The 27,931-nt window shown below is 39.0% G+C and overlaps 1 protein-coding gene across 2 annotated transcripts in view; it reads right to left on the bottom strand.

Annotated features, from left to right (window-relative positions):
- The window catches only part of LOC132425122 (zinc finger protein 385D), a 335,665-nt gene that overhangs the window by 90,175 nt on the left and 217,559 nt on the right, over positions 1-27,931 (bottom strand). For both annotated transcript variants that reach the window (XM_060011538.1, XM_060011537.1), the window contains exon 4: positions 4,813-4,975. In XM_060011538.1, the coding sequence (XP_059867521.1) occupies positions 4,813-4,975 (163 nt within the window). The remainder of the gene's footprint in view (positions 1-4,812; positions 4,976-27,931) is intronic.

Genomic DNA, 27,931 nt, shown 5'->3' on the forward strand with positions numbered 1-27,931 from the left:
AAAAGTAAAACTTGGGAAGACAGGATGGAGAGAGAGTTGGGGAGGATGGGCAAAGTTAGGCTTATTTTTTTTTTAAACCTGCAAAATAGAGGTGCTAACAAACCATCCAAGTGAGTGACCAATAAGCCTTAGAAATCAGGTCAGAGATTTCCCTAGTGGCTCAGTGGTTAAGAATCCTCCTGCCAATGCAGGGGACACGGGTTCAAGCCCTGGTCCGGGAAGATCCCACATGCCGTGGAGCAACTAAGCCCGTGCACCACAGCTACTAAACCCGTGCGCCACAACTACTGAGCCCGCACACCTAGAGCCCATGCTCCGCAACAAGAGAAGCCACCACAGTGAGAAGCCCGCGCACTGCAACAAAGAGTAGCCCCCGCTCGCCGCAACTAGAGAAAGCCTGCATGCAGCAACAAAGACACAATGCAGCTGGGTTTTAAAAATAAATAAATAAATAAAATGTATAAAAAAAAAAAAGAAATCAGGTCAGATTTTAGGAGAAGAACAAGGCTGGAGATGTGGAATGCTGAGACTCCAACACAGGGATGGCGGAAGCCATGGTGGGATGTGATGCTTTATTGCTCACTAATATCTGTCCCCTTCCCTGAAGAAGATTATTCTTCCCTGCCCTTTATAATCAGGCTTGATCATGTGACTCGCCAAGGAAAGTGAGAGGAAAGTTAAGTCACTTGCATTAAAAAGCTTCAAAAGCCTATTGATTCACACCCTTCTTTTTTCCTCTTCCATAGAACTGGTAATGCCCAGCTAGTGATTGCTTCATTAGCTTGGCCCTAGAGTTAAATTAACAAAGGAAAAAAAAAAAAAAAAACCCATAGCTGCTCTGTAGGGTGTGAGAGAAATAATTAGTGGCTGTAAAAGCCACCAGGAGTTGACAGTTGTTTATTACTGCAGATTCACCTAGCCTAACCTAATGGATAGGTCATAGGAATGAATAAAATTGTCCCCAAAGGGAAAGTAAAGAAAGACCAGAGGATGACTTCGCACAAGACTTAATCCAACAACTGCGAATGTGTCATTTCACAGGAAAAAAAAAATCAATTGAGCTATATTTGCCAAGTTATGTTAAGCATAATTTCTTAAGTTTTGTCATTACTTTTTCTGTATAGAAAACTTGCATTAAAAGAAAAACGTGGGGAGGGATAAATTAGGAGTTTGGGATTCACAGATAGGACTATATACTACTGTACATAAAATAGATAAACGACAGGACCTACTGTGTATCACAGGGAACTATATTCAGTATCTTGTAATAACCTATAATGGAAAAGAATCCAAAAATAATATATATATATGTATGTATATATGTATATGTGTGTGTATATATATAAACCAAATCACTTTGCTGTGCACCAAAACTAACACAACATTGTAAAGCAACTATACTTCAATTAAAAACAAAACCTCTCTAAGTCAGACAAAGTTATTCTGGTCACCTTTGGAAATGTTTGCTCCATGAAATATTCTGTGAATGAATAGCAATCACCCTCCCGTACCAACAATTTTGAGTGTTCGAAATATTTTTTAAAATATTACTTTTGCCTGTAAATTTTTCTTTGTGTAAATTCACCAAACACTCCTCATTAGATTGTAAGAACTAAAATTATGTATTAACGTTAGGGAGTGTCTTCTTGCCTAGCAGTAGGGGAACGAGGCTATCTGGGAGCGGCTGGTGGTGGATCACTGAATTGCTCACCACTGCAGCCTGCAGACTGGTAGAAGGAGGGGAAAAGAATCCCAAGATCATGAAGTTAGTGACTGAGACCTTAGCCTTCATGTAAGCCCAAATATGTAGACATATTTATTAGCCTAAGGCAGCAATTTAAGCCCATAATACATGATTTAGGAATTTAGAAGGAATTGTTTGTCTACATTCTCTTTTTGTAAGTAGATTTGGAATGAGAATTTGGTTTTTATGAGTATTCTATTTCTTGTGTTTTAAAGAATCCCAGGAAAACCTCCTAAGCAATTTTTAAATTCAAGTCTATATCACTTCTTGCTTTCTTTTTTTTTTTTTTACTATTGTTGCCCAACCTTCTCTTAAGATTCTTGTCTATCACATCACTGTATACTTAAGCATTTTTAAAAGCAATTGGCCTACATACATATTAAATTCTTGTTAAGAACAATTTGGTAAACTTACTGAAAGTGGTTTAATGTCTCTATACCTTTTATGCATGGATAAGTCCACAAACCCCAAAACAACTTTTTACATTAAGTAGAAAGGTTACAATTTTTTATTATTAAAAAATATATGGTCTTTGATTTCAGAGTCTTCTCTCTTTCCCCTTCTGCCTCTGAGTATTTAACTGTTGTACGAAACTAGCTCAGAGACCCATCCTGTTTTCAGAGCTGTGCTCCTTCCCAATCAGTATGAGGACACAGGCAGTAATAAAAAGGACAGGTAATAGCTTTAAGAAAACTCCCATTTGTCAGCATAGGTGCCTCGGATTCATACTGCAATACGAATGGGCTAAGAGCCTATGAAATTCCAGGAGCTTTCTTGGGCTACTTCTCATAGGTAGTTTTGCAGAAATCCCAGATAAGGATAGAGTTTGGCTTAAAACACCTAGTGAGTGTGCTGGACTCGCTAGTCTTTCAACCTGTATGACCTGTTTCTTTGTGGGTAGAGGTCCCCTTGGATCAGGAAGCCAACCCCTTCCAGATGCCCATCACTTCCTTACTTTGGCTTCAAGATATTTGTACTAACTTTGCAGATTTTATTATCCCTCTGTCCTTCTGGAATTTTCTCTAGCTCCAGCTAGAAAGGGCACTTCACCATTTCAACACCATTCCAAGCACTAGGTGAATCTGGCATCCTCACTAGGATTCAGTCTATCTTATATAGGCTCTGTCCCACAACCCAGTCCAAACTAGTTTCCATTCATCCTCCAAGAGGACAGAGCCTTTCCACTCTAGTCTCTCAGGTGAGGGATGGAGGTATGGATTCATAACTCATTTATGTAATGGAGATGACACACAAGGGAGCACTTCTTAAGCCCAGTCAGCAGCTCTACCCACCATGTACATATATATATTTTTAAATGCCATGCATCTCAATGTAACAGGGATTTTTTGCATTTTAAAGAGAAATCAAGGTAATCCAAACAGCCATTACTGATAAAAATGTCTACGAGTAGAAGAGTCTGGCAACGAGCAAAAACTTTACATCAAACTCATCTCTTTATATCAAAACTTTTACATCAAATTTACATCTTTATTCTTCCTACCTACTGTCTTTTTGCAAATGAAATATATGTCTCTATGGCGAGTATGGCTTTAGGGATCCCATCCCAGATGCCAATATCTGGGAGCAGAAATTACACTCACCTGCTCCAAGACTGCTCATTTCCCCTACAGCCCCCCACATAGGGTGGTGACTTTTCAATTAATGGAGAAAAGAATAATGTGTTCCCTACAAGGTTTTACATCTAAATTAATAAGACGGTATAATTCAGCTCTTGCTCTGAATACCAAAGAAATGAACATGACAAGTTTTTTTTTTTTCTTCTTCCCCCTTTATATGTTGTGACACAAAACCGGATGAATCAGAGACTCAAAGGGATGAAAGAAAATGCAGCCAACAGACATTGTACTCAGCACCTACCCCGCGTCAGACAGGTGCTGGGGTACAAAGATGACGAGAGGTCACTCAGCCTCAGAGAGTATGCAGGTTACTCAGGAAGGAGGCATGATGCATGCGCCAATAATATTCAGATGAAGTATATAAAGTGTGTTGTGGGAACTCACAGAGGACACTGTCATCCCTTACAGATTCACACAGGAGCAAGCCTCTCTCCAGATCCTTTGAGGACCATGTATTATATGTCCCATGGGTGTACCGCGTGTAATAACGTTGCTTTAACCTTTTGCGTTGGTTCACTGCTGACTTTATATTTTCATCAGCCAGGGCCAGAAGATCTCTTCTAGGTAAGACATTCCCGTCAATGACAATATAAATGCTTCCTGATCACTGCTATTTGTAGGGGCTGGAAAGCCACTGGCACATACCAGCCCTCGTATTCTTAGAAAGTGATTCATTAAAGGGATGTGTGTACATCCACGAATCACACGGGATCTCTTTTTATGTAAGTTTCGAGGACCAGTGGTCTTATATTTTTAAATGCCAGCTTATGGAAACCCCACTGGCTTCCCCTGCCGTGAATACACTGGTTGCTCGAGGAGCTATCCCAAGGCACCATTCAGAGGCCGTCATTTCACTGTGAAGACTGTTAAAAAGAATAATTGGTATCAATAACACTTACCTGTGTACGCAGAGGGAAGGTTACCCAGCCATAACAAGCCCAGATTCACACAGCCACTACTTAAAACAATGCAATGTTTGGGATTTATGAGAATAAACCCTGTCAGGAATAATGCCCTTATGGGGGCCTTCATGATTCATTTGGCATATTCTGCTGTGTACTCACAGTTCAATCAAATCTGCCATGCGGTTATAGGCTAACGTGCTTGCATACCAGATGCAAACGATACACACCGGAAAGGTTCACTTCTCAAAAAGAGGTATGGCTTTAGATGCCCTTCTGACTCTTGTGTTCCTCTAACACAGCCATAGGACTGTTTCCAATGCAAAATCTGCAACATTGCTAGCGATTATCGACATCGCTCAAGGGTACTGGAAAAATGAGGGGGAAGCATTACCATTACATAGAAAGATGGATCAAGCATGAATCAAGATGGAAGGAACACCAGCAACAGATACACTCAGGCAAGGGAAGGAGCCCCCGAACAACAAGGATGAGGACGACAGTAACACAACAAAGAGCATCGCTTAACCTGTTTTGTCAGAGCTGGTATTGATGGTATTGGTAGTGATGGAGGTGAAGGTAGTCTTTGCGCTGTCCTTGGCAGTTACAGATTTCTGCTTATTTTTCATGGCTTCCAGTGCTTTGAGCTTCTTGGCATGTTTCGTGCCTTTGTAGTGGGCCGCAGCCTGGCTCTACAAAGGAGAACAAAATGAACCATGCAATCAGGCTCATTTCTAAACTGGCATTCTCTGTATTACTGCAAATACAGACTCCCTTTCAATAATAGGTACCATTCACGCGAATTCTGGCTGTGGTCAAACGGTGGGGTTCTATTTAGAATGATGCTACGAAGCAACGGGAATCAAGTTCTAAAACCTCTGGACGGAAGGAAGAAATATTCTATTGCTTCTCTTCAGAGAAATGTAGATGAACACTAACATAGCAACAACATTTTCTTTGTGGAGTGGGAGATAAAAGAATTTACAACTGTATGGCCTTTGTTCTGTCACAGAAGATGCTGGGCTCCCAGAGATTAACAAGGGCCCTAGAAAGAGTAGCTCTCACCTTCTTGGCTCCAGAAATATGTTTCTCCTGCTACAATGTGTCTTATTAATACAGGACCCAACAGGTGTCTACCGGGAAAAATTCACCGATAACAAGGGAAATAGGCACCCTGGAGGCTGAGATGGGAGCGTGAGAGTTCAAAATCAAATGTACTGCTGAAGTCCAAATGGAGTATATGGAAGCTGGGCAATTTTATGATTCTTTCTTTCTCTTTGCTTCCCACAGAGGGTAGTCTGAGTTCAAGGTATTCTTTCAACACGTGTGTCCTTTGTGCCCTGGTCCATTGCCAGGAGGATCCAGTGTGTTTTGAGCACTTCATGTGGCCGATGCAATACTTTTGCCTTTGCTTTCTGAGACTTCTATAAATAGTAATATATATATTCCCAAGTTTCTATTTTCTTAACCTTATCTTTTGGTATTGGAGAGACAATGAGATAGAAAATCATCTTAAAAAATATATATTTATTAATGTTAATTTATTGCTGGTGACGGGGAAGCCTTTGTAGTTTAGGGTGAGGTGGAAGTGGGCAGGGAGATTCTTAGATTAGAAGGTTTTCCAGCTCAAAACCTTTAAAACTATGACCTCACAAGGAAGAAATCTCGGTGGAGGACTAATTCTGTATAGTATCTATGCATCACTTCCCATGACTTATTTAAACTCAATGTTCCATTTTGCCAGAAAAATGCACATTGGCCTCTTCATCACAGCAACTGTGGTAGGTAGGGTGTTGCAGTATAATATCTTTTTATAAGTAGATAAATACATAATCCACACCTTCATTTGCATCATTCTGACAAGTATCCTCAAAGGACTAGGTACCTTTATTGAAAGAACACTGGACAAGGAAATTGTATATTAGAAACAGTTTGAACAGAGAGGACACTCATGCATCAGTTTTCCAACAACACATAACATCAAAAGACATAGTGTGAGTCAAAATATGAAGTTAAGACTTACTATAGTTAATTGAGGAACCAGTGATAGATTGGATTGCTTTGATTCTACATGGAAAATGCTATTTTGATGGACAGAGTGGTGTCCCTTTTTTCTCCTTCCTGATTTATTTCCAATAATTCAAATCCTTTGGGTATATCTTTTGAGGGCATGATGCTGTATGCAATTAATTCCACAATATATAGTCGGTCATCTTCTCTAGACAGCTGATGATGTACTTTCCCTTAAAGCAAGGCTCATCTCCTACTCCTGGTATAGAAGTGAATGCTTTATAGATAATGCATATTAAAATATAAGGTTGAGATAAACAGTGCTATCCCCACATATATCTTCAAAATATACATTTTGTACACATACTTTCATTCTAAGGTTCCTGGCAAATCTATATTCTCGGTGGTATTTCAAATCAGATATGACTTTGTTTTAATACACCATAGGACCAGGTGAATGTCACTATTTTAGATATTAAGAAAGTTACTCCAAAAGAATCCTGACACTTAAGAGTGTACTTATATCCCGCGCCCCCCGGCTGAAAAAAAAAAAAAACCCTCTGCACAGATACAGCTAAGCCAATGCTTCCTACAAGTGAAATGGCTCAGGGAGTTGTGGGGAAAAGAGAGTGATCAAATTACCAATAGTTGGTAGGCTCCCAGTTGAGACCCCTGATATATTAAAAAGCAAAACAAAAGAAGACAATATGCACACTCGTTAATTGAATAATAGTCCCAAAGCGCCCTGATAATAATTAAAATATCTGCTATTAAAAAAAAAAAGCAAGTGAGCCTCCCACAAATTTGAAAAGAAAAAGTTGAATGGTATGAAGGTCCAAAATGCTATGGAGAGACCTGTAGAATTTCGGGGGAAATGTTGGATATAGTGGAGGCGGATCGGGGTAGCCTCAATGTGATTGTGGTGGTGTAGGGTGTGTGTGTGCTAGGGGTAGAAGTCGATATACAAGTTGGAAACAGAATGCAGACAGATAACCCTTCTGGATACTGTAAATTTTCTTTGTCATTGATCTTTATGTTTGTATAATTTATGGGACTGCTCTTGGGTTCTACTGGTATTAATTTTAATATCTAGGCATACTGCCCCCTGAACTCTACTTTTTTTGTATTCTTTTCCACTATGGTTTATCATAGGATGTTAAATATAATTTTCTGTGCTATACAGTAGGACATTGTTGTGTATCCATTCTCTCTATAATAGTTTGCATCTGCTAACCCCAAACTTCCAATCCTTCCTTCCCCCATACCTCTTCCCCTTTGGCAACCACCAGTCTGTTCTCTATGTCTGTGAGTCTTTTTCTGTTATAGGTAAGTTAATGTGTGTCATATTTTAGATTCCACATATAAGTGATATCATATGGTATTTGTCTTTCTCTGTCTGACTTCACTTAGTATGAGAATCTCTAGTTGCATCCACGTTGCCGCAAGCCCCCTTGATACAGGTGTGTTGCATAAAGGCGTGTTCCTTGTGTAAATGAAGAAAGCCCAGACAGCTCTCCTTACCCTGTTAGCCCACTTCACTGGACTGGATAGATTTTTCAGCCACATGTAACCTTTCTGTGACTGTAGACAAAGCTGCAGCCTAAGAAGGAATCGTGCTGAGAGATTTTTCAAAAAGCAGTAGTTGGACAGGGATGCGTCTTTGGGCCTCATCTGCTTTGCCTCTGGGCAGAGAGGTGCTGGGTGTATGTAGCATGCCATTTTCCCTCCAAGGTTGTCTCCTATTATTTCTTAGCCAGTCTCTGAGTCAAGTCATCCTCAGAAACCTGGGAACCATCGAACACGAACAGACTATTATTTTTCACAGGAATGATTTCAAAGTTAAGTAAGTATACTACTTCATCACAGCACATGTCAGAATTCTGTATTTTAAAACTCAAAGAGAATTAGGTGATCAAAGTACACAGAGAACAAGAAAACATTGCTTTCAACAAGTTCATTTCAGATCATAAATGGGATATTCGGGTATAGTGTAAAAATCACTATCGCCGACCTTGAACTAGCACATGACACCATGAAATCTAACAAGTGTCATCCCAGAGGCAAGCGGTGACATTCAAGATATGCACACACATTCCTGCAGAATAGCGATGCCACTTTAAATGTCAGCACCAATCCTAGCCTTCAGTAGCCAGTCAGACTTTTCAATCTTCAAAATTTGTCTTCAGTATTTCAAAAAGGCTTCAGGTTTAAATGCAACTGAAGTTCCAAAGTAGATAAAAATAACCGTGAAATGGCGAACACTTGGAAGAGTTTCATCATTTTGAAACACATGCACACATATACACACATCTATTTTGCTTATCTATGAGGCTTTGTTATAAAGCACTATTATTCTGTGAAACTCACTGCAAAATTAATGTTCATGCATCCTTTTATTCCCTTAGCTCCAATACCTTGTACAATTTTAATCTGCATGTCTTTGGCATAAAGTCTCGTGATATGCTTTTGAAGAACTAGGAAGTTTACTGTAAGCATACATATATGGCAATGATAACCAATTCATTTTCATGAGCACGTGATTTCAAAAAGAACAAGGTGGTCTTTGTTAGTTTCTGATGTCATTTCATTTTATCACATTCAATTTTTATTAAAATAAAATGAACATTATCCTATTAAAGTGTAACATCAGAAAAATAAAGAGTGGTTATGAAAGAAGTTACCATCCTCTTTGGGGAGACAAAAGATAATACTTGAACAGAGGAATTCTTTATTTTTTAAGAAAATTATCTGATTTCAAAACTTTAACTTAGATTGTTGTTTTGGATATATAAAAAAATGAAATGATAAAAAGCTATAGTATCCTAAACTCTAAAACACTTACTTTAGATTTTTATTTTGAAAACTATTGAAAAACTACTCCTGGAAAAAAGTTTAAAACTTGTATTTATCTCTGTACAGTTTTTTTTGTTTTGTTTTGTTTTTTGTTTTTTTGCGGTACGCGGGCCTCTCACTGTTGTGGCCTCTCCCGTTGTGGAGCACAGGCTCCGGACGCGCAGGCTCAGTGGCCATGGCTCACAGGCCCAGCCGATCCGCGACATGTGGGATCCTCCCGGACTGGGGCACGAACCCGTGTCCCCTGCATCGGCAGGCGGACTCTCAACCACTGCGCCACCAGGGAAGCCCTGTACAGTTGTTTTTATGTTGCATACACTCACTCAAATCTAATATTGAGGCCATCTGCATAGGTTCAGCCATGTGGATTAAGACCAGTATGCATTCTAACTGTTCAGCGGCTTGTTAAATATTTTGAATATCACTTTTGTATATATCAATAGAAAGTTTCTAATGATTCTATCTTAATTTATTATCAACTCTCAGTTTCATTTAATACTCATATAAAGCATTAGTTCTTAAAGTGTGGTCCCCAGATGAGTAGCAGCAGTGGCAGCTGGGAGCTTGTTAGAAATGCAGGGAATTGTACCCAACATCTTATAATAACCTATAATGGAATATAATCTGGAAAAAAGAATGAATCACTATGTTGTACACGTGAAACTAACATGATACTGTAAATCCATTATACTTCAATTAAAAAAAGCAATAAGATGATATTCAGTGAACTTGAAAAAAAAAAAAAAGGAATGCAAATTCTCAACTTCTTTTTCCCAGACCCACTGAATCAGAAACTATGGCTATGAAGCTCAGCAATCCGTGTTTTACAACCTTTCCAGGTGCTCCTGACTCATACTAAAGTTTTAGAACCACTCATCCTAAATATTAGTACATTTTCTCCAAAGATGGCCCCTTCTTGTATAAGTGGCCAATGTCTAGGTTTTAAAAGATCAATATATAGTCATTTGAAGATTGAACCTTTCCATATGTCTAACTGTGAGTAATGTGTATTACTCAAGAAAAATAATCAAAAGTTTCTTTCCTTAAAAACAAGCTGTAAAAAAAACAAACAAACCAAAAAAAACAAGCCGTAAAAAGAAGTAAAAAATAACTCAGATAACATAGGGAACTGGGGAACTCCTATACAAGAGGGATGAATTCAAAATAGTAGATCAATCTTGGAAATCTTGTAACTCTCAAACCCCATATAAGTGCTTTCCAAGCCTTTGTGATTCTCTCTGTACATTTTACCTTTTCTCTCCAAGCTAATTATTGTTGCAGCATGACCTCTGACCCTATTGTTTGTATCTCTATGTTGAATGCTTTGCTGTGATCCATTTGTGCGGGGGTGGGGGGGTGGGCTGGGGGAATCGCTAGTTCTGTATAAAAATAAGCAAAAGCAAGGCCCTGTGTCATGTCTCTTAAAACCTCACTATAACAAGCATCTAACTCACTATTATATTTGCATTAACTGATTCAGTGTTAGCCATGGCTAAGTTCTTTCCTTATGTACTTAAGGCTGTTTTAATTGAAGGAAACTCCTAGCCAGCAGGCAAATAAAAACCACCCTAGTAAGCCAAGAGACTGCCTTCCCTGTTACTCCACTTAACAAAATATTTGAAGAAGAAATTTCAAGATAGAATAGTTTATGGTTATACATTTTCCTTACTGATGGGAAGACATGTACTTTTCAAATTCTCTTACTCAATGGAGAAAACGACATGAGAAAGATATTTTTATTCCTTAATTACATGTCCCAGAAAGAATATTTAACAACTTATTTTAATCTGTGATTGTGCAGCTAACATTTAGGTAGATGACTACAATATGAATAAAAGTGAAAATTCACTTGCATTGAGTCCCAAAGTGAAAAACATGATTCAATTAAGAGTGTTCTCTCTGAGCTCAAATGATTGATGGTTGCTTTAAATGTGTTCCTCTCTTCTGTACTCTTCAATACAGAAATGAACAGTACCTGCCTCAGGAATAGAAAAATAGAAAAAAAAAAGATAATACCACAAGAGCAGGGTCATTTTTATACACTACCAGTAGTCACTGAAAAAACAAATTCTAAATAAACATAGAGAAAAAGAAGAGAGGCATGTCACAATTTCTCAGATATATTAGGTAACTAACTTTTATAAGCAATAAAAATACCTTGTCACTAAGTGGCTGTGAAAACATCTTGATGGACTCACTTATCTTTTTCAAAGCTTCTCAACTCATCTAGAAACTTCATGATTTTTAAATATTAAGTACTTAATGTTTTCAAGTATCTAATGTGGATGATACAAATAGCACTTATTTGAGTAAGAGAGGCTAATTTGAGAGTTTTTGCCTGGCTCCTGTTGTGAAACCACCGTTCTTGTATGTCTGGGGTACAAACAGCTGACCCTGTGACCTCTAATGGTGGGGTCCTGATTGGGAGACACCGGCTGACAGTGGGCTTTGGAAGCCGGTGCTCATGATCTGATACCGACCAGGGTTCTTGGCCTTCTCTTATCAATAGAAATTGATAAGAGGACAGACAAGAAATTCAGGCAAGGCTTAACAGGTTCCCTTGCTCACTGCCCTAGCGGGGGCGAGCTGGTTCCTTATATGGGGTGAGGGGAGGGGTGTGGCCAGGGCTCAGGCTGGAGGTGTGGCTTAGGTGGTCTGCCCAGCCCTTTGGTGAGTGCAGGGGGCATGCGCAATGCCCTGCTTTTGCTCCTGACACCCTGGTTTTGCTCCCGATTCCTGAGAAGTGGCAGTTGGGTTTTTGGTCTTTTTGTATCTTGTGGTCCATAATTTGCCCCAACTGTGCATGCACGCAGTTATTTATAGTCCTTTATAATTTCTTTGTATTTTCTTGCTGGAGGAGACGTTTGTCCAGGTGCAAGCACTGCAGCAAAGGGGCTCAGGTCCCAGTCTGTCTCAGATCTAATTGAGCCAAAAGGAACATTTGGTTCTAGTGAAGTTTGCTCAGTCTTTTGGGGATCTTTTTGTAAATGAGAGACCGCAAATGAGTTTTAACTCTACTGATATAATCACAATAATTTCTTGTAAGAAACTGAGAGAAATCAGAAAAACCACTGTGTCTAACTACTCAACCAGCGTACAACAGCCCTTCACCATGTCCACAGCTGAACACTCCCCTCAGTGCGTGACTGTCACTTACCCTTGGAAAGTGTGGGGGGAATTAGACATGTTGAATCTAATCATGTCCGAGGGTCAAGCTGTCAAAGGTGTTGGTATCAGATGCAGAGAAAAACTTTATTTCCGGGTGTGACCTGCATGCTTCCCCTAAATCGTCCCAATCTCCTCCCCCAAGAAACCTACCCACCCATCACCCCAGTCATGACGTCTGCTCTCTAACAAGAATAACTGCCTCCAGTGTAGATAAATGAGGGAAAGCCCTCCCTTTTATTCTCTTAAGGAAAATACCACAAGAAGAAATCATTTTCAAAGCCTTCTCCCTCTGCCTGGAGCACCTTCACTTGCCTGACAGGTACCTGTTCATCACAGGTCACCAGCTCCATGTGGCCTTGGGTACAGGGAGTGACTCCTTATAGCACTGACGTCACTGCCATAACTAGGGTTAAATGTCTGTTTCTTCTGACAGAGAGTAAGTTCCTCAACAGACAGAGAAAGACATCATCATTTTGTCCCTGAGACCTAGCAGAGATCTCTAAATAGGTTTCTATTAAATGCACCTTGAATTAATTTCACATTTTGATTTTAAAATATAAATATGCATATGGTGTCTCAATGGATTCTGTATGTGAACAGGGTGCAACTTAATTCTCTGCCATTCTTTGGCACTTTGCATTATCTGTTGAACACACTTCAGGGCATATTTATAGCACTTAATGCTAGAAAAGCATCTGGCAGAAACACAAACTATTATTTTTTCTCAGAGAGAAGCTTACCATCAACTGTAAATTGTGCTATTTATGGGCGCTCTCTGCATAGGATGCAGCAACGAATCATTTGGAGATTGTTTCACTTTTTAAAAATTTTGATGAATAACGTTTTTGGTTTTTTTTCTAAATCTGGGAATTGCCATGAATGTTTCCGGTGATGATTTTTCATTTTAAGATTTTTCTGTAAGTCCAAATTCTCTTAAATACACACAGAGAAATTTTCAGGATGTGGAGAATGCTATTTCTCTATTAACACTATGGTTAAAGTTTCCAAATGGAATATTTTCTCCATATTGCTCTAAAACAATATACAGAAATTAACTATGACATGATTAACCCATTTTCCTCCCTACAAATCCACATAATAATCTATACCCTGCATTTGCTGAAAAAGAGCACCTTTCATTTGGGGAAAAATATTAAATTGCCTACTTCTCCGTAAATCAAGGAAGGCCTCCTCCCTCTAGTTTTATAGCATTTCTCATCTCTAATTCATGAGTCTGAGAATTGTCCTGATTGTTCTTTTGATGAATTTGTTTCAAAGATCCTCGCTGAAATATGTAATTGTAAATGAGATTTGTGGAGCCCACAAAATATATGGTATGCAGTTAGCAGACGTTTTCTCAGTATTTAGTACCATAGCATTTTTCTGAAGCACTTTGGGTGCACTGGGAAGAGATGGGATTGGGACCATAAATAACCTCGAGAACCTCAACTCCGATGGGCACACCCGTATTCCAGGTTTTTCACTGCTCATTCAGTCACAAAGGACTCACTGAACAGGGGCTAAACACTTCTGTAGTTATGGGGACAGTTGTAGTTATGGGGACAGAGTAGAGAATGAGGCACACTGATAAATTGGGCCACATTAATACATCTTCTCTATTAAAAATACCATAGGCTGAATTGGGCGATTGGGATTGACATATATACTGATGTGTATAAAATTGGTGACTAATAAGAACCTGCAGTATAAACAAACAAACAAAAAACAACTAATACTAAACTTTCTTTGGGTTATTTGTATGGAAATATGTTAATATAAATGTTTCAGACATTACATGAAATTTCTAAAAATCTTGTATGTTCTGTTATAATGTTATGTCATAATTCTAGTTATTACTTTAAAATATGTATCTCAGAAATAACTAAATTTCCTTGTCAATTGCATTATTATGAACTTTCATCAGATCTTTAACCGTGGTCATTTTTAAGTCTTTTGTCATTTACAGACAGTTCTGGGTGTACTCTGATGCTTTTGCAAATATGTTCCTATAAAAGGGTTTCATCTTCAAGGAATTCATGGAAAAGACTCTGACAAGTACAGGTTTCTGGTAACTGACTGTACTGCTGAACCGAATGAAGAAGCATTTTCAGAACTCTAATGGAAAACTGATGAACTCATAAAAGTGCTAACAAAAGATCAAGATGAAAAAAAATTAATTACATGGAACTGAGTGAACTGATGAGGATGATTATAATTTTTGTGACTTTCTGTTTGAATAAAAAAAAAAAAATCCCCCCCCCGCCAAAAATACCATAGGCAAACTCAAACGATGAGAAAAAAGTACAAGCCCTATTTGAAAGTCCTACTGCAAAGGGGTTAAGCTCTACGTTCCATGAAAAGTATCTAGAAAATTAGGAGGAAAAAAACAACAGCCATTAGAAAAACTGGCAAAGCCCCAACCCAATTCAATGAAATAAATTATGACAAACTACCTAAGGCTTCTTGGGACAGAATATGGGCTCAATAATGAGAATAAATGCTAATTTTTGTCAAAAGAAAGGAAAACGAATGTTCATTTGTATAAATCACTTTGGTGCCTAAGTTAGAGAACTCTTGAGATGGATGCAAATTGTGAAAAAATTGTATTTTTGTGGAAATTGTGGTTCCAGGAAAAAAGGAAAAGAAAATGCTTTTAATTAAGAGAAGCTCAACCAACCTGACCTGACCTCAGGACACCCTTTTGACCAAAGAGGTCTGAAGTGAGACATTTTACAGGCAAAACCTGGGGAAATCCACCCAGCTTCTCAAATAAGAGTTTTTTCCTGGACTTAGGAAAATATTTGGTGGACAGAAAAAAGCATTTGTTTTTGTTGCCATTGTTTTCAACTTTCATTTACCAAAGTTGCAGAAAGAAATGGCTTTGGCCTTGGATTAACTTTAGAAGAAGGCTGAGCAAGAAAGAGACAATGACTCCAGAAGACTGATTTATTTGGACATGTATAAAGGCCTGATTTCCTATTATGTCCAATTTCTTCCCATGGCATAAATAAAATTGTGTTTATGGGGCTTCCCTGGTGGCGCAGTGGTTGAGAGTCCGCCTGCCAATGCAGGGGACACGGGTTCGTGCCCGGTCCGGGAAGATCCCACGTGCCGCGGAGCGGCTGGGCCCGTGAGCCATGGCTGCTGAGCCTGCGCATCCGGAGCCTGTGCTCCGCAACGGGAGAGGCCACAACAGTGAGAGGCCCGCGTACCGCAAAAAAAAAAAAAAAATGTGTTTATGTTTCCCGATTGACCATGGTATAGATGAGTTGTATTAGCAAGAAAGAGTGCCAATCCCAACAGTTTAGGGTTTAGAGAAAACTTCCACAAACAGGTGCTGAGACCACAGTATCCCCCATGTTCATTCAGTAATTCTTGGGAGCATGCTGGCCAGAGGGTTTTTCCCCAGGGTGATGCTTGGAGGAAAAGATAAGTGATTCATAAATGCATTGAGGAGATCCTGCTGGTCCTTTACCCAGGGGATGTTAGTGTGAGGCTTTTATGGAAGGCTTCTCTGGGCCGTGTGGTGTGCTAAAGGCTATATATGAATATTCTCACTGATGCCTTACAAAGACCTACAAGGGAATTGCAGTTATCAAGGGCATCTTATACATGAGGAGACTGAGATCCTGAAACTTAGAGCAGCTCAACTGTGTAGGAAGGGCAAAAGCACTTGTACTCCAGAGACCACACTTATAACTCCTTAATCCCAATGGGAGTGACAATGGAAAACAATCCTATTATGTGACTTCATTGTGGCTAACCTTGCATAGAACACAGGTAAGACTAAATAGATATTAAGCTCATTAATAAAAAAAAAAGTTGTCAATTTCTGTGGTCATTAATTCATTTAATTTCACTCAGAGTTTATTGCAGGACCATGTTTTAGATACTGTTATTAGCATCATTCTATCTGAGGGTCTACCCTAGTTAGAGTCTTTCAATACCAGGTCCAATAAATTAATGCTGATTTACTAAACAAAGTGTTTGATTATATCCCAAAATATGAGCCTTCAGGCATCAGGGAGTATCTTTGAGCACAAGTCAGTTCTGGCACAGAGAGACCTATAGGTACAGTTCAGGGTTATGTTTTTTACTCTCTGTTCAAATGGAAGGCTGCTCAAAGGTCTTAAGAAATACAGAAACATATGGGCTTCCCTGGTGGCGCAGTGGTCGCGAGTCCGCCTGCTGATGCAGGAGACATGGGTTCGTGCCCCGGTCCGCGAAGATCCCACATGACGCGGAGCAGCTTGGCCCCGTGAGCCATGGCCACTGAGCCTGCGCGTCCGGAGCCTGTGCTCCGCAAAGGGAGAGGCCACAACAGTGAGAGGCCCACGTACCGCAAAAAACAAAACAACATAAACATGCTTGCATTTTTACGAGATCACTAAGGAGCAGAAGGTTCTATTATTATTGTTAGGGTTCATGAAGAGATGGCCACACCTAAGAACTGGATGATGATGGTGAAATTAGAGAGAGAAGAGTGCACACGTGTGATTAATATGTAAGTTGGAAACGTCAAGCATTCATGGTGAATTTTGAGGGGAGGTCGCAAAGATGCTCCGATGGCTTCTGCTTGTAAACGCGTGATTAGAGGTTCCATTTCCTAGAACTGCTGATATTCAAAGAGGCCCAGATGTCTGGGGGAAGAGCGTGGGCTGGTTTGGGATATGTTGAGTTTGAGGAGTCTTTAAAACATCTAAATAAAACATGCACTCTGCAGTTAGCTATATGGTCTGGAGATTAGACATGAAGTCTGGGCCGTAGCTAAATTGGGGAGTTATCAGCAACAGATGGTAACTGAAGCTGTTGGGAAATGCCATTTGAAAGGCAAATAAAAGATTTTTTCCGGTTTAACCACTGAAACACAATCCTTAATCAGCTGCAACATTTGAATGAATGAACTAAGCCTCCAACTGACAGTGTATGCAATAACAGATTTTCAAATTCTTCATTGAGCTAGAGTATACTTCATCACTCAGCTTTTTTTTTTTTAAAGTCTTTTCTGAAAGTGCTTCAAATCTTCAAGTTGCAGCATAGAGAGAATCATTCCCTTTTCATCCTCATGCCAAACTGAGTTAACTAGAAGGAAAGTGATAGAGACAGAGTAAAAGGAAAAAATAGGTGATTAAATCCCACTAAGGAATCATAAGTAAAGAAGAAAGTATGGGAGACCCCTGTAAGTTAATAATCACTCAAGAAAGCAGGTTTGCTTAGCCACAAACCAAGCAGGCTTGCTTAGCAAAAAAAACGTGCAACAGAAGCATGAGACATGCCCCCAAACAATAAAACAATGGTGGAAAGAGACCCACATCCTGCACAGTGTGGTAAGTTAATGATTCCTAGGACATACTCCTTTGCGTACACTAAAAACAAAATATACGGAAAGGGTGACATTATAGTGAAACCCTGAGATGATTTACCATATTTTGGTATATGTGAGTACAGTATAGTATGTTTAGTATCTGCCTTCTTTCTTATTTCCATTTCTCCATGGCAGTCCTGGTTTGACCATGTAAGGACAAGAAAACTCCCCCACCTGACATGAAGAAGGAGCTGATGATGGAAGCGTGACATCTACCCAACAGTGAGGAAGAAGGTGGTCTTCTCCCCCTCCCCATTTTTCCTTTGATTATAAAACTGTAGCCCACCAAGTTCTCAGGGCAGCACCCTTTTGCCTGCCCACCTGTAAACCTCACAGCATCCTATTTTAATACATCACTTCGCCTCTCACTGAATTCTTTCTGCACTGAGCCATAAAGAACCGGAGCTCCTCTGAGCCCCAGAAATGCATCTCTGAAGTTTCAGCAGGACACATTTCTCTCTGTTACATGAAGTATCATACCTCAGCATTTGGTCTCTAGAAACTAGATTTATAAAGATAAAAGTTTTATCAGTAGAGCAGTAAAATGAGGATTGATAAAGTCTGACTACTGAAAGCGACAATGAGGCAGCCTCCAAACCTGGCAGAACCTGGTCCTTCTCTCTGAGTTAAAATTATAGTGGATGGAATTAGCCATTTACAGGAACCTTATTAAAGGGTAGGTCAAAAGCAAGGAGGCAGGACGGGAGGCCTAATCAAAGGCTGACTAAATGTAGAAGAAGACTGTGCTTAACGAATATTATTAACATATCTGAAGTGAGGCTGCGTTAGTTGAATAGGTTTCATCCTGGCTTCTAGAAAAGGTGACTTTAAAGACCAACTTCATATAGATTTTTTTCTCTCTCTCCCTGATAAATATAAGGAAAAAGAAAACTAATCTTACTTTCAAATATGCCATCTGTCTCTATTATGATCAAAGGAGAAAGGGTCTGTTTGATAATCATTTTTATTTATTAAAATACAATAAAAATTTTATAAATGTGATACTTAAAAATGTCTCAATAATTATAAATTTTATGCACTCTCTGGTTTCTACATGTGAAGAAACAAACTAACAGCTGCAACATAGTTAGATGACTAAAACCATTTTTTCAACATGTTCAAAGGTTAATTTTGAATTTTTTTTTTTTTTGGTACGCTGGCCTCTCACTGTTGTGGCCTCTCCCGTTGCGGAGCACAGGCTCTGGACGCGCAGGCCCAGCGGCCACGGCTCACAGGCCCAGCCGCTCCGGGGCATGTGGGATCTTCCCGGACCGGGGCACGAACCCGTGTCCCCTGCATCGGCAGGTGGACTCTCAACCACTGCGCCACCAGGGAAGCCCTAATTTTGAATTTTTAAACTGACTTTTAATTTCCATAGTTTGGGGCAGGAGGTCAAAACAGGAACTGCATTTGACATGTGTTTTTCCCATAGTATTTGTGATTGGCACCAAAAAAAAGTAAAAAAGAAAGTTTTCTCTAAATAAGGGTAATTGAAATTTTGACTTGGCAAATATTGAGAAATTTCTAGGCCACTGGATTTTCTGTGGTATTATCTGAATCTCTAAATTGTTTGAACCTTCCAAGGTGAAAGTAAGTTAACAAAATTAATAAACTCTACATTTTCATGACAAGCTGGAACATTTTGGATCCAGTCCTAAATATAGAAGTTGTCTAAGTGGTGCTTGGTAATATCACTGCTTCTACTGCTTAAACCAGCAAGTGATTTTCCCCCTCGGGTATATATTAACAATTTACTTTTTGCAGACAAATGCACAAATATGATTAGATTTTGCAAATTGCTCTTTATTCTGTTACTGGTAAGTAATTTTTATATTATTACAGTGTAAACAGATGCTATTTTCCACTACATATTCAGTTGAAATGAACTAATTTAATGTGTTAAAACAGCAAAAGAACTTCAAGAATGATTCAGTGATTCAAGCTGCATGGAAACCAAGAGAAAAATCAAGCATGGAGTTTGCAAAATTATTCCAAGCTTCAGTTTTCCACAAGGAATGTTTGGAGCCCCTGTTCCTTGAGCTTGTTTATTCAAAGAAGTGTTTTCACCTTTGCAGAGTGAGTCCTGCAAACAAACTTCAAAGGGATGAGCTCCTCTGCTGACTGTGCTCCCATTTCCTAAAACTTGCACTATGAATGTGATGCCTTTGGGTTAAAGATTAGATTTATTGATGTGCTTATTTATCTGTTCATTTAAATATTTATGTATTCAACATGTTTATGCTGTGGGGTATTCCAATATATAGATAGGCACTGCCTAAGAGGAACAAGAAAAGGAGATGAAGAAGATGTGGCCATGGAAATAGGACAAAAACCTAAAGAATCTGGTATTGTGAAAGCCGAGAGAGATAAGAGCTTCTGGAAGGGAATGGTTATCACTATTGCCTGTTGCTGTCACATCAGGGAAAAGGAGAGAATAGAGGTGTCCATTGGATTTTGCAACACGCATATTGTTGGTGATTATGATATAGGACAGGATAATTTAATGCTTAATTAATTGAAACAATGGATTTTGGAAAGGTCTGGAATAAATGATGGATCCGAACGCTTGGTCATGGAGTTGCCAATTCAGGTGGCCTCCAGACAAAAACTTCAACCTCCTGATACTATCATTCTGAACTGGGCACTATTATCTTATTTAATTCTACGAATATATGTTTCCTTATTTTAAGTGGATATCTGGAAGCAGACCTGCATTTCGATTCTATCATTTGTAAACGTACAAAGATGAGTTAATAATTTAATAACATCAATGAGTTATCTTAAAATACTTTCACTTTTAAAAAAAATTCCATAGAGTAGAAAATCTGAAAATCTTAAATCTTTAATAAAGAGAAGGAGTAATGTAGAATAACCTATAAACAAATTATCTTGTATTACTACTTTCAGGCTTTCAGGAATCTTTTTCTGTCATAGAAGGTGCTCAATATCTATTTGCTGAATGATAATTACATATTATCATACGAAAAATGAGATCACACTCTTTACTGTTATATAACGTACTTTATTCACTTATTAATGTATCTTCAACATTTCTACGTTTGATCAAGATTTCGGGGTTCACATCCTTGTGAGGACTTCTGCTCTGAGGAAGAGGTGATGTAGCTGGTACAGTAAGCAACAAGCTAGAAAAGTGAAAGCAAGGTTCCCGAATAGTCTCCTAACTTTATTCATACACCCAACATAAATCATTTCACCACCAGTGTGAAATGTTCCCTATCCCTAAAATAGCTACCTTTTGCAATGGTACAAAAGGTTATAGTCAGGTTACCGAGCAAAATGATTTGTTAGTTACTGTGAAAGTATACTGTTAGATAAAGACTAAAAAAGAGTCTGATCTTAATTATCCATAGGAATATTAACTTTAGGCTTTCCTCCACAGATTAATAGTTTACATTGGCTATCCTCTGGTATTCAATCGCCTCAGTGTCTGCAATGGCTATGGCTGGCTAAGTCACCAAAACCACGTGGAGTAAAGCTGGTGGCAACCAGCAATGCTCACTGCAGAGATCATATAAAAGAAAAACAAGCATCTAAGTTTTCTAAGTCTGTCTAGTTTAGGGTTTATTTGTTACAGTAGCTTAGAGTTAACATAAGTAATGCAAACCCTTTCCATCGATTTTCAGGTGAGGAGCAAAGAACACACAGGTGCTAAAAATGATAAAAATAGCTAGCAAATATTTGCCTGCTAATATATTCTATGTATGATTGAAGGGACTTTATGTAAGGTTTGTGGTTTCCCTCAACATTAGATTTTGCTGTATCTATTTCACAGATAAGGAAACTGAGGTACATAATATTTAAGTGACTTGCCCAAGGTCCATAAGGAGTAAACCTCAAAGGAAAGATGTGAAACCAGGTCTTTCTGTCTCCAAGGCTCACGATCCCTCCACAACACCAGACAGAATTTTTCAAATATTTTCTGCTAAAGATGCATATTTTTCAAATATATTTCTGCTAAATATGCAGATATTTAGCAAAGCGAAAAAAATAGATCTAGGAAGAACAGAAAAGATAAAAAAAAAAAAGTACCTAAGTGATAGAGAAGATTTCCCACTTTCTTCTATGATCCTCTATCTTTTAACACAGGAACTAGACAGAATAATTTTTGTAATATTCTAGCCAGTTTCCAGGTCACAATGTCAGGGAGATTTATTCTTCTTTGGCCCGCAGCCAGGTGACACTTCTCTTATACTTAAGTGGCTATGTGTCTGAGTGACGAAGGATGAGTGGAAGTCATCTGCAGTATGTCCAGGTGGGTTTACTAAACTTCCCAGACACAGTTTTCCAGGCTCCTTCCCCTTCTGCCTGTTTGATTCAGTTGAGCATAACCATTTTGGAAGCTCCACATTAAAGATGTTAAAACCACAAGATGGAAGGGCCTAGATTCCTGAATCACTGCTTGGAAGAGATGCGCCAATGGATGAAGGACACATATTTCGGATGCTGCATAAGCAACATTTAATTATCTATGATTAGAGCCACTGTATAACTTTTGATTGATTTACACAACGGCCAGAGTTATATTAAACTAATGAATGCATCTATCTTCTTCTTATGCTTTAAACCTAATAAACAGAGACTTCCTGGCCGATGTAAAGAAGAAAGGGCATGTGAGCAGATAGGCACAATTAATTAAGCCTGCAAATTTTTTTTTTAGCTAATATTTGCCTAAATGAAGCACGAAAGTGCTCTGAAAATCTACAGTTCCTTGATTTTAAGAGACACAAGAATGTAACTTGTCTTTCTTTCAGCTTCTTTAAGTATTTCTTTGGATAGCCTGGAGTAAAGAAACATCTAGGGGACGTGCTGAGCCACAGATCTGAACAGACCCAAGTCACCATTTCAATATAATTCATTGTCAGTTCTTACTAGATCACTGTTTCCCTGGTACGGTTGGCACACCCAGTTTTCCCAAATCCTCTACCTGAAACCAAAAGCAGAACCAAGACTCAAGGGTTTTCTCATCAAAGTCAGGTAATGTCTTCTTACCACAGTGCAATAGAATTTTAGTTTCTGATATTCTATTTAACTTTGACAGAATACATCAAAAGACCTCGCTCTTTCCTAAAGAGACCTGCAAATGATTGATGAAACTCCCCACGATTTTAATATCATGCACTTCAAATACCATGCACTACATTTTTCCCAAGAACCTTTCTAATCGACAGCCTTTTATGTTTCTTCATTTTTCCTCACTGCCCTTTCTCATCACACATTTAGAAAGCTTAAAAATTAAAATAATTTACTCATGCCTTTAAAAATAAATCTTTCCAGGAAACACAGCAAGATAATCTTGTGATTCTTTTTTCAGTCTTACCTGAATTTCATCTATCGATTTTAAGTCCCTTTTGTAAACATTCGTTCATTTTTCATTAACTTCAAGTGAAGAAGATAAGAAACATTGGCTGGAAATGGGTGTGTAAATTCAAAAAATCCATAAATCACTGTATAAATCTTAATACAACCCAGAAGATCATTACCCCAAATCTATGAGCTAAACATTAGGCATATGTCTTCTTCTAAGTAAAATGGAATGAAACTAAGTTTGCATTTAAATTTTGGCTTACCACTCATGGACTGTGTGACCTTAAGCAAGTGACTATTCTCCAAACCTCAGCTTCTTCATTTGCAAAATTATTATAGGAAAGGCTGTTTTTTACTTCATGAGAATCAAATTAAAAAAGTAAAATTTCAGTGCCTTGAACAAAGACTAAATTTGAGTGAGACATTCTGGAATCTCCATTCCTGTCTTTCATCTACTCACTCTTTATCACACTGTAACCCTTTTGTGGAAGGGTTAGCTTTTTCTCTATGCAATCCTCAGACTCATCCCCTTTTGGGAACCTCCACTAACGGCCCGCAATCAGCTATGCTAATGGGAGGAGGATATATCAATAGTCTTAGCAACCTAGAAAAAGAGATGTTAAGAATGTTTTCATAATAACTTACAAGTTTATGCTATCGTAATAGCATAACCCCTCAGCGTGAGCACACAAAGTTTGTTTCATGGGCATTTCATTCTAAGGAACTTGAGAAATCTAAGTGTCCCTCCAGAGCCCAGGGGATGCAAGATCTGAAGTTGTCCTTTCCTGCTGTAGTTACACCTAAGGGAAAACAGAATGGCAGGAGTTGACCAGGTGACCAGATGACCAGCTCTGACAGAAGTGCAGAGAGAAGAGCTTTCCAAGGTGTTAAAGACTGAGAACACAGGAAAAGAGGAAATGAAGAAGATATTGGGGAGGAAGGAATTCCTGAGTCTCATCCAAAGGGACCAACATATGACTTTATGGATAGATAGATACCTAGATAGGAGAGGTAAATAAATTTGTGAGCAGGCATAGCCAACTAGTCTATGATTTCCTTACTGGCAAGGAGCTAGATCTTCCCAACCTAATATCATCGGCATAGCTGTGCTCTTAAAAGTGCTTACAAAGAAATCTTTCCTCCTTGCAGGTAACAGAGAATAAAAACTGCTGGGTTACAAGCTAGGAGTGGAAGGACATGGGAAAATGATCCTCAGCTTCTTGGTCTTCCTCCCCACTGGTGGATCTCTCTTCAGATGGGACTTGAGGACTTTCTTTGGGAGCCTCAAGAGGAAGGGATGGAGAAAAGGGATGTTGTAAGAGGTACCTTTCCGTTTAAACCCTTAGCTGCCACGGTCATAGTATATTTTAGAGAAACAGGGAACAAGATATGTAGTGTTTCAGAAACATTACTTTTTTCTTCCTCAAATATTCTAGCTCTTGTTAAGTTACATAAAAAGACACAATTCAGATTTACTTTTTCTTTAGAGTTTTGGTGGGAAAATAAACGATGGTTTTGTTGGGTTTTTTTGTTTAATTAAACGTTGGCTTGACTAACATCACAATTATTTTCAACTCCTACTCTCTCATTTTCTTTGTAATTCAGATACGGGTCACATTTCCCCAAGACCTTTCAAGAAAACAGGGAACAAAATTGGAGTGCAAACTGCCAAAAGATGTATCTTCCCTTTTGTGGTGGCTGCAGGGAAGCACTATACCTAATGACATGTGTGGATTCTGTGGTCAGAAGACCTGGTTCAATCCCAGCCCCACTCCTTGAAGGTACAGGGAGGTACAAGCCAGAGCTTGAGCTTCTCCTTAGCAAAGCCAAGGTAACAATCCTTGATTGTTTGTTCATTCATTCTTGCATCGAATGTTGTGAGAATCTGTACCACGGACTCAACTCTGGGCTAGATCTAGGGCTAGAGGTGAAAAAAACCAGACTCAGTCCCTGTCCTTGGTGAGCTTGGCATCATAAGGATTAAAGGAGACTGAATTTAAAAAACATCACATTCTCAATACATGATCATTATATCTATTACTGCTCAGGACACTGTAATTATTATGACACACAGATCGACCTTGGTGCAGGTAATGAGGCTATTAGGGGATTTCTAGATTTCCAGTTTTTTAAAAAATCAGCAAAAAAGAGCGATCTGCTTTCAGATGAAGTGTTTCTCCCATGCTGGATTGCTGTTTGAATAACCAAAGTGGATTTGCATGCACATACGTATGAATCGTACGAAATTGTTAGCATTTGGCCAGTTTGACCTATAAAACCAGCAATTTCATATGCCCATCCTAATATGTCAGCAGTGGGAAGGTGGGCGCGAAAAGACGTAAGTGGGAAGGAGAACACAGAGTGCTGAATTTTGCACATGTTGCAAAAATTTCAGTCTATTCAACATCGCATTTAACTAAATATAGATTTCTGATAATTAGATTTTAAGATATTCCTAAAAATGGAACATTTGGGCTTCCTTCTGGCTATAGCTCTGATATAAATTCTCCAAGCCTAATGAAAAATGCTTTAAAAATTAAATCATCCATCTCCCATATCTGAAACGTAGGCAGCAAATGTACAAAAGTTTCTATCTGTCAGTGGTCCGTCGTACAATGTTCTGAGTAAATATTCCAAATAAAAACACTTTCAACAACTTCCAGCATCATTTTCTTCTTTAGATTTCTGTTTATCCTTCACCAATTCATTGCAGCACATACTGAGCTCATTCAGTGCTTATTGAACACCTAAGATGGCCAGAAAGTATTCTAGGTACTGTGTATTCGAAAGCACACTTAAGGTAGTAAATCAGAGCATTTGACAGGGACAGATAGCCTATACAATTCATTATCTGGCACTCCAAAATATCCCTAACCTCCGACTTCTGAGAGTTTGTGCAGCTGGCCCCTACAGGTCCAGAAATTCGAGGGTTAAAGATCTTGTGACTCAAACCCTGAGTCTGTATTCCGTGAAGATGGATGTAATCACTGCCATAAATTGGCCAGTTATGCATAAAGCTACGGTGACAAACAAGGCCACAAGCCATCACACTGAAATTACTGATGAACTACCCAAACCTACAGTGAGTGAGAACAGGTAGCCCTCGCCCAGGACACTGCAGCTCTAAATCTTCCCAATGGACTAAGAAATAAGCGCTTCCCCGTTTCACATGAGTGGAGGAAGTCACTTCATCATTGGCCTGTCACATGAATTGCTGACACAAGAAACTTTTCCCCACTTAGAAAACCGTAAGTACTAGGCGATCGCTTGCCAGTTGGAAAATGCCTATTTTTTTTTCACCCACGCTGTCTCGTATTTGAAAATAAAGGCCGATTCTCTTTGCAGTACATTTGGGTGCACTAATCGTTTAAACTCTAGTTTGTTCCACTAATCCTCTAGCAGTAGATGTTTCACGAATCTGTCAATGGTATACACATTTATTTATAACTATAGATGTGCCCCTATTATGCACCTCTATGACTCAACATGTCGACTGTCTGATACCTGAACAGCAATTCACTGGATACCATTTTCTAAAAATCTTAGGTCAAACCTGCATTTATTACACAAGATCTTGTGGTTTAGGATTAGAAAGTGAGAGAAAACCCAGAATCAACCTGTCAGTGACTGAGTCAAGCTACAGACTGCTCCCAGAATTAATTGATATCATCTATCTATATTTTAAAAAACAACGTAACGGCTATGCACGTTCAAAGCTTTACTGGAAGAAAGAACTGACCAAAAGGATAGAATATACATTGGCAGAGCCTAATCAACATCAATTATCTAATTGAGGAAGAATGATCAAAGTATGCACCTAGCAAGCCTTGCCTCAGACACATAACTTGTGATTTTGAAAAGGTACTGAGTATGAAAACCATTACTCCCTTTATGCCAGTATCAGATATAAGAAGGAAAAAGATTAACTCCAAATACCTACTGTGAATCTGCTGCTTTGCTTATAATACTCCCTTTAATCCTCAGAGACATCTCATATTGTAGTGTTAGCATCTTTACTGTACAGGTGAGAATCTGACATGCATAGATGTTAAAAAAACTTGCACAGAATCATACAACAAATAAGCACTGAGATAGGATTAGCCGGATCCAAGTCCCTTAGACTTTCCCTTCACAAAGTTGGAGCAGATAGTAACGTGGAAAATAACCCCTTTGTCATCTGAACTTCCACGGTGGGCCAGGTGCACAACTGACACTTGGGTCCTGGCGATTTCTCAAGGGATTATCCAAAGACTTGAACAGATTGCTCCATCAACACCCAAAGATGTTTACATCAGCAGCTTTAATATAACCCTCCATCCATTCTCCAACTAAAGGTGGTTCAGCTCTGTCACAGAGAAGCTGGGACTAGACTCATCTTTTCTCAGCAGCAATCCCTCACGTGCTGACCGGAGAGAGAGCTGGGGTCCAGCTTTACACATGCCACTCAGTCCAATAAGCACAGCTGTGCTGAGAAGACCTCTTTCTCTAAATTCTCTTGCCAAGCTGAATTTTATGATCTTCACTGGCAGAGGATCAAATGCAAACTCCTAACTTACAGCCAAGTTATTTTACAGCAGCTGTTGGAAGAACTAATTTAGAATGCAAATCTGGTCCTTAATCTACGGGAAAACTGTTGCAGTGATGGATGGCTTTTGAGGCAATAGTTCAGGAAAGACACCCCTAATGCCTTCTAGCATTACAGAAGAAGAAATATGTAGCTGCCATTTGTTTTTATTTGCTTTGGAGCAATTGCCCCTCTAGGGAGGACTTGGAGTCCTATGGAAAAACGGTCCAGGTGTTTAAAATCTGCCTCAACTGTCTTTTCCACATAAGTAAAATCGAGATCAGAAGAAAGGCGTGGAGACTATGTTTCAGATAATGCCTCCTTAGGATGTAGGACTCCAAGACTTTAGGCTAAATCATCTAT

The sequence above is a fragment of the Delphinus delphis genome, chromosome 4 (genome assembly GCF_949987515.2).
Source record: "Delphinus delphis chromosome 4, mDelDel1.2, whole genome shotgun sequence".
Taxonomy (NCBI): domain Eukaryota; kingdom Metazoa; phylum Chordata; class Mammalia; order Artiodactyla; family Delphinidae; genus Delphinus; species Delphinus delphis.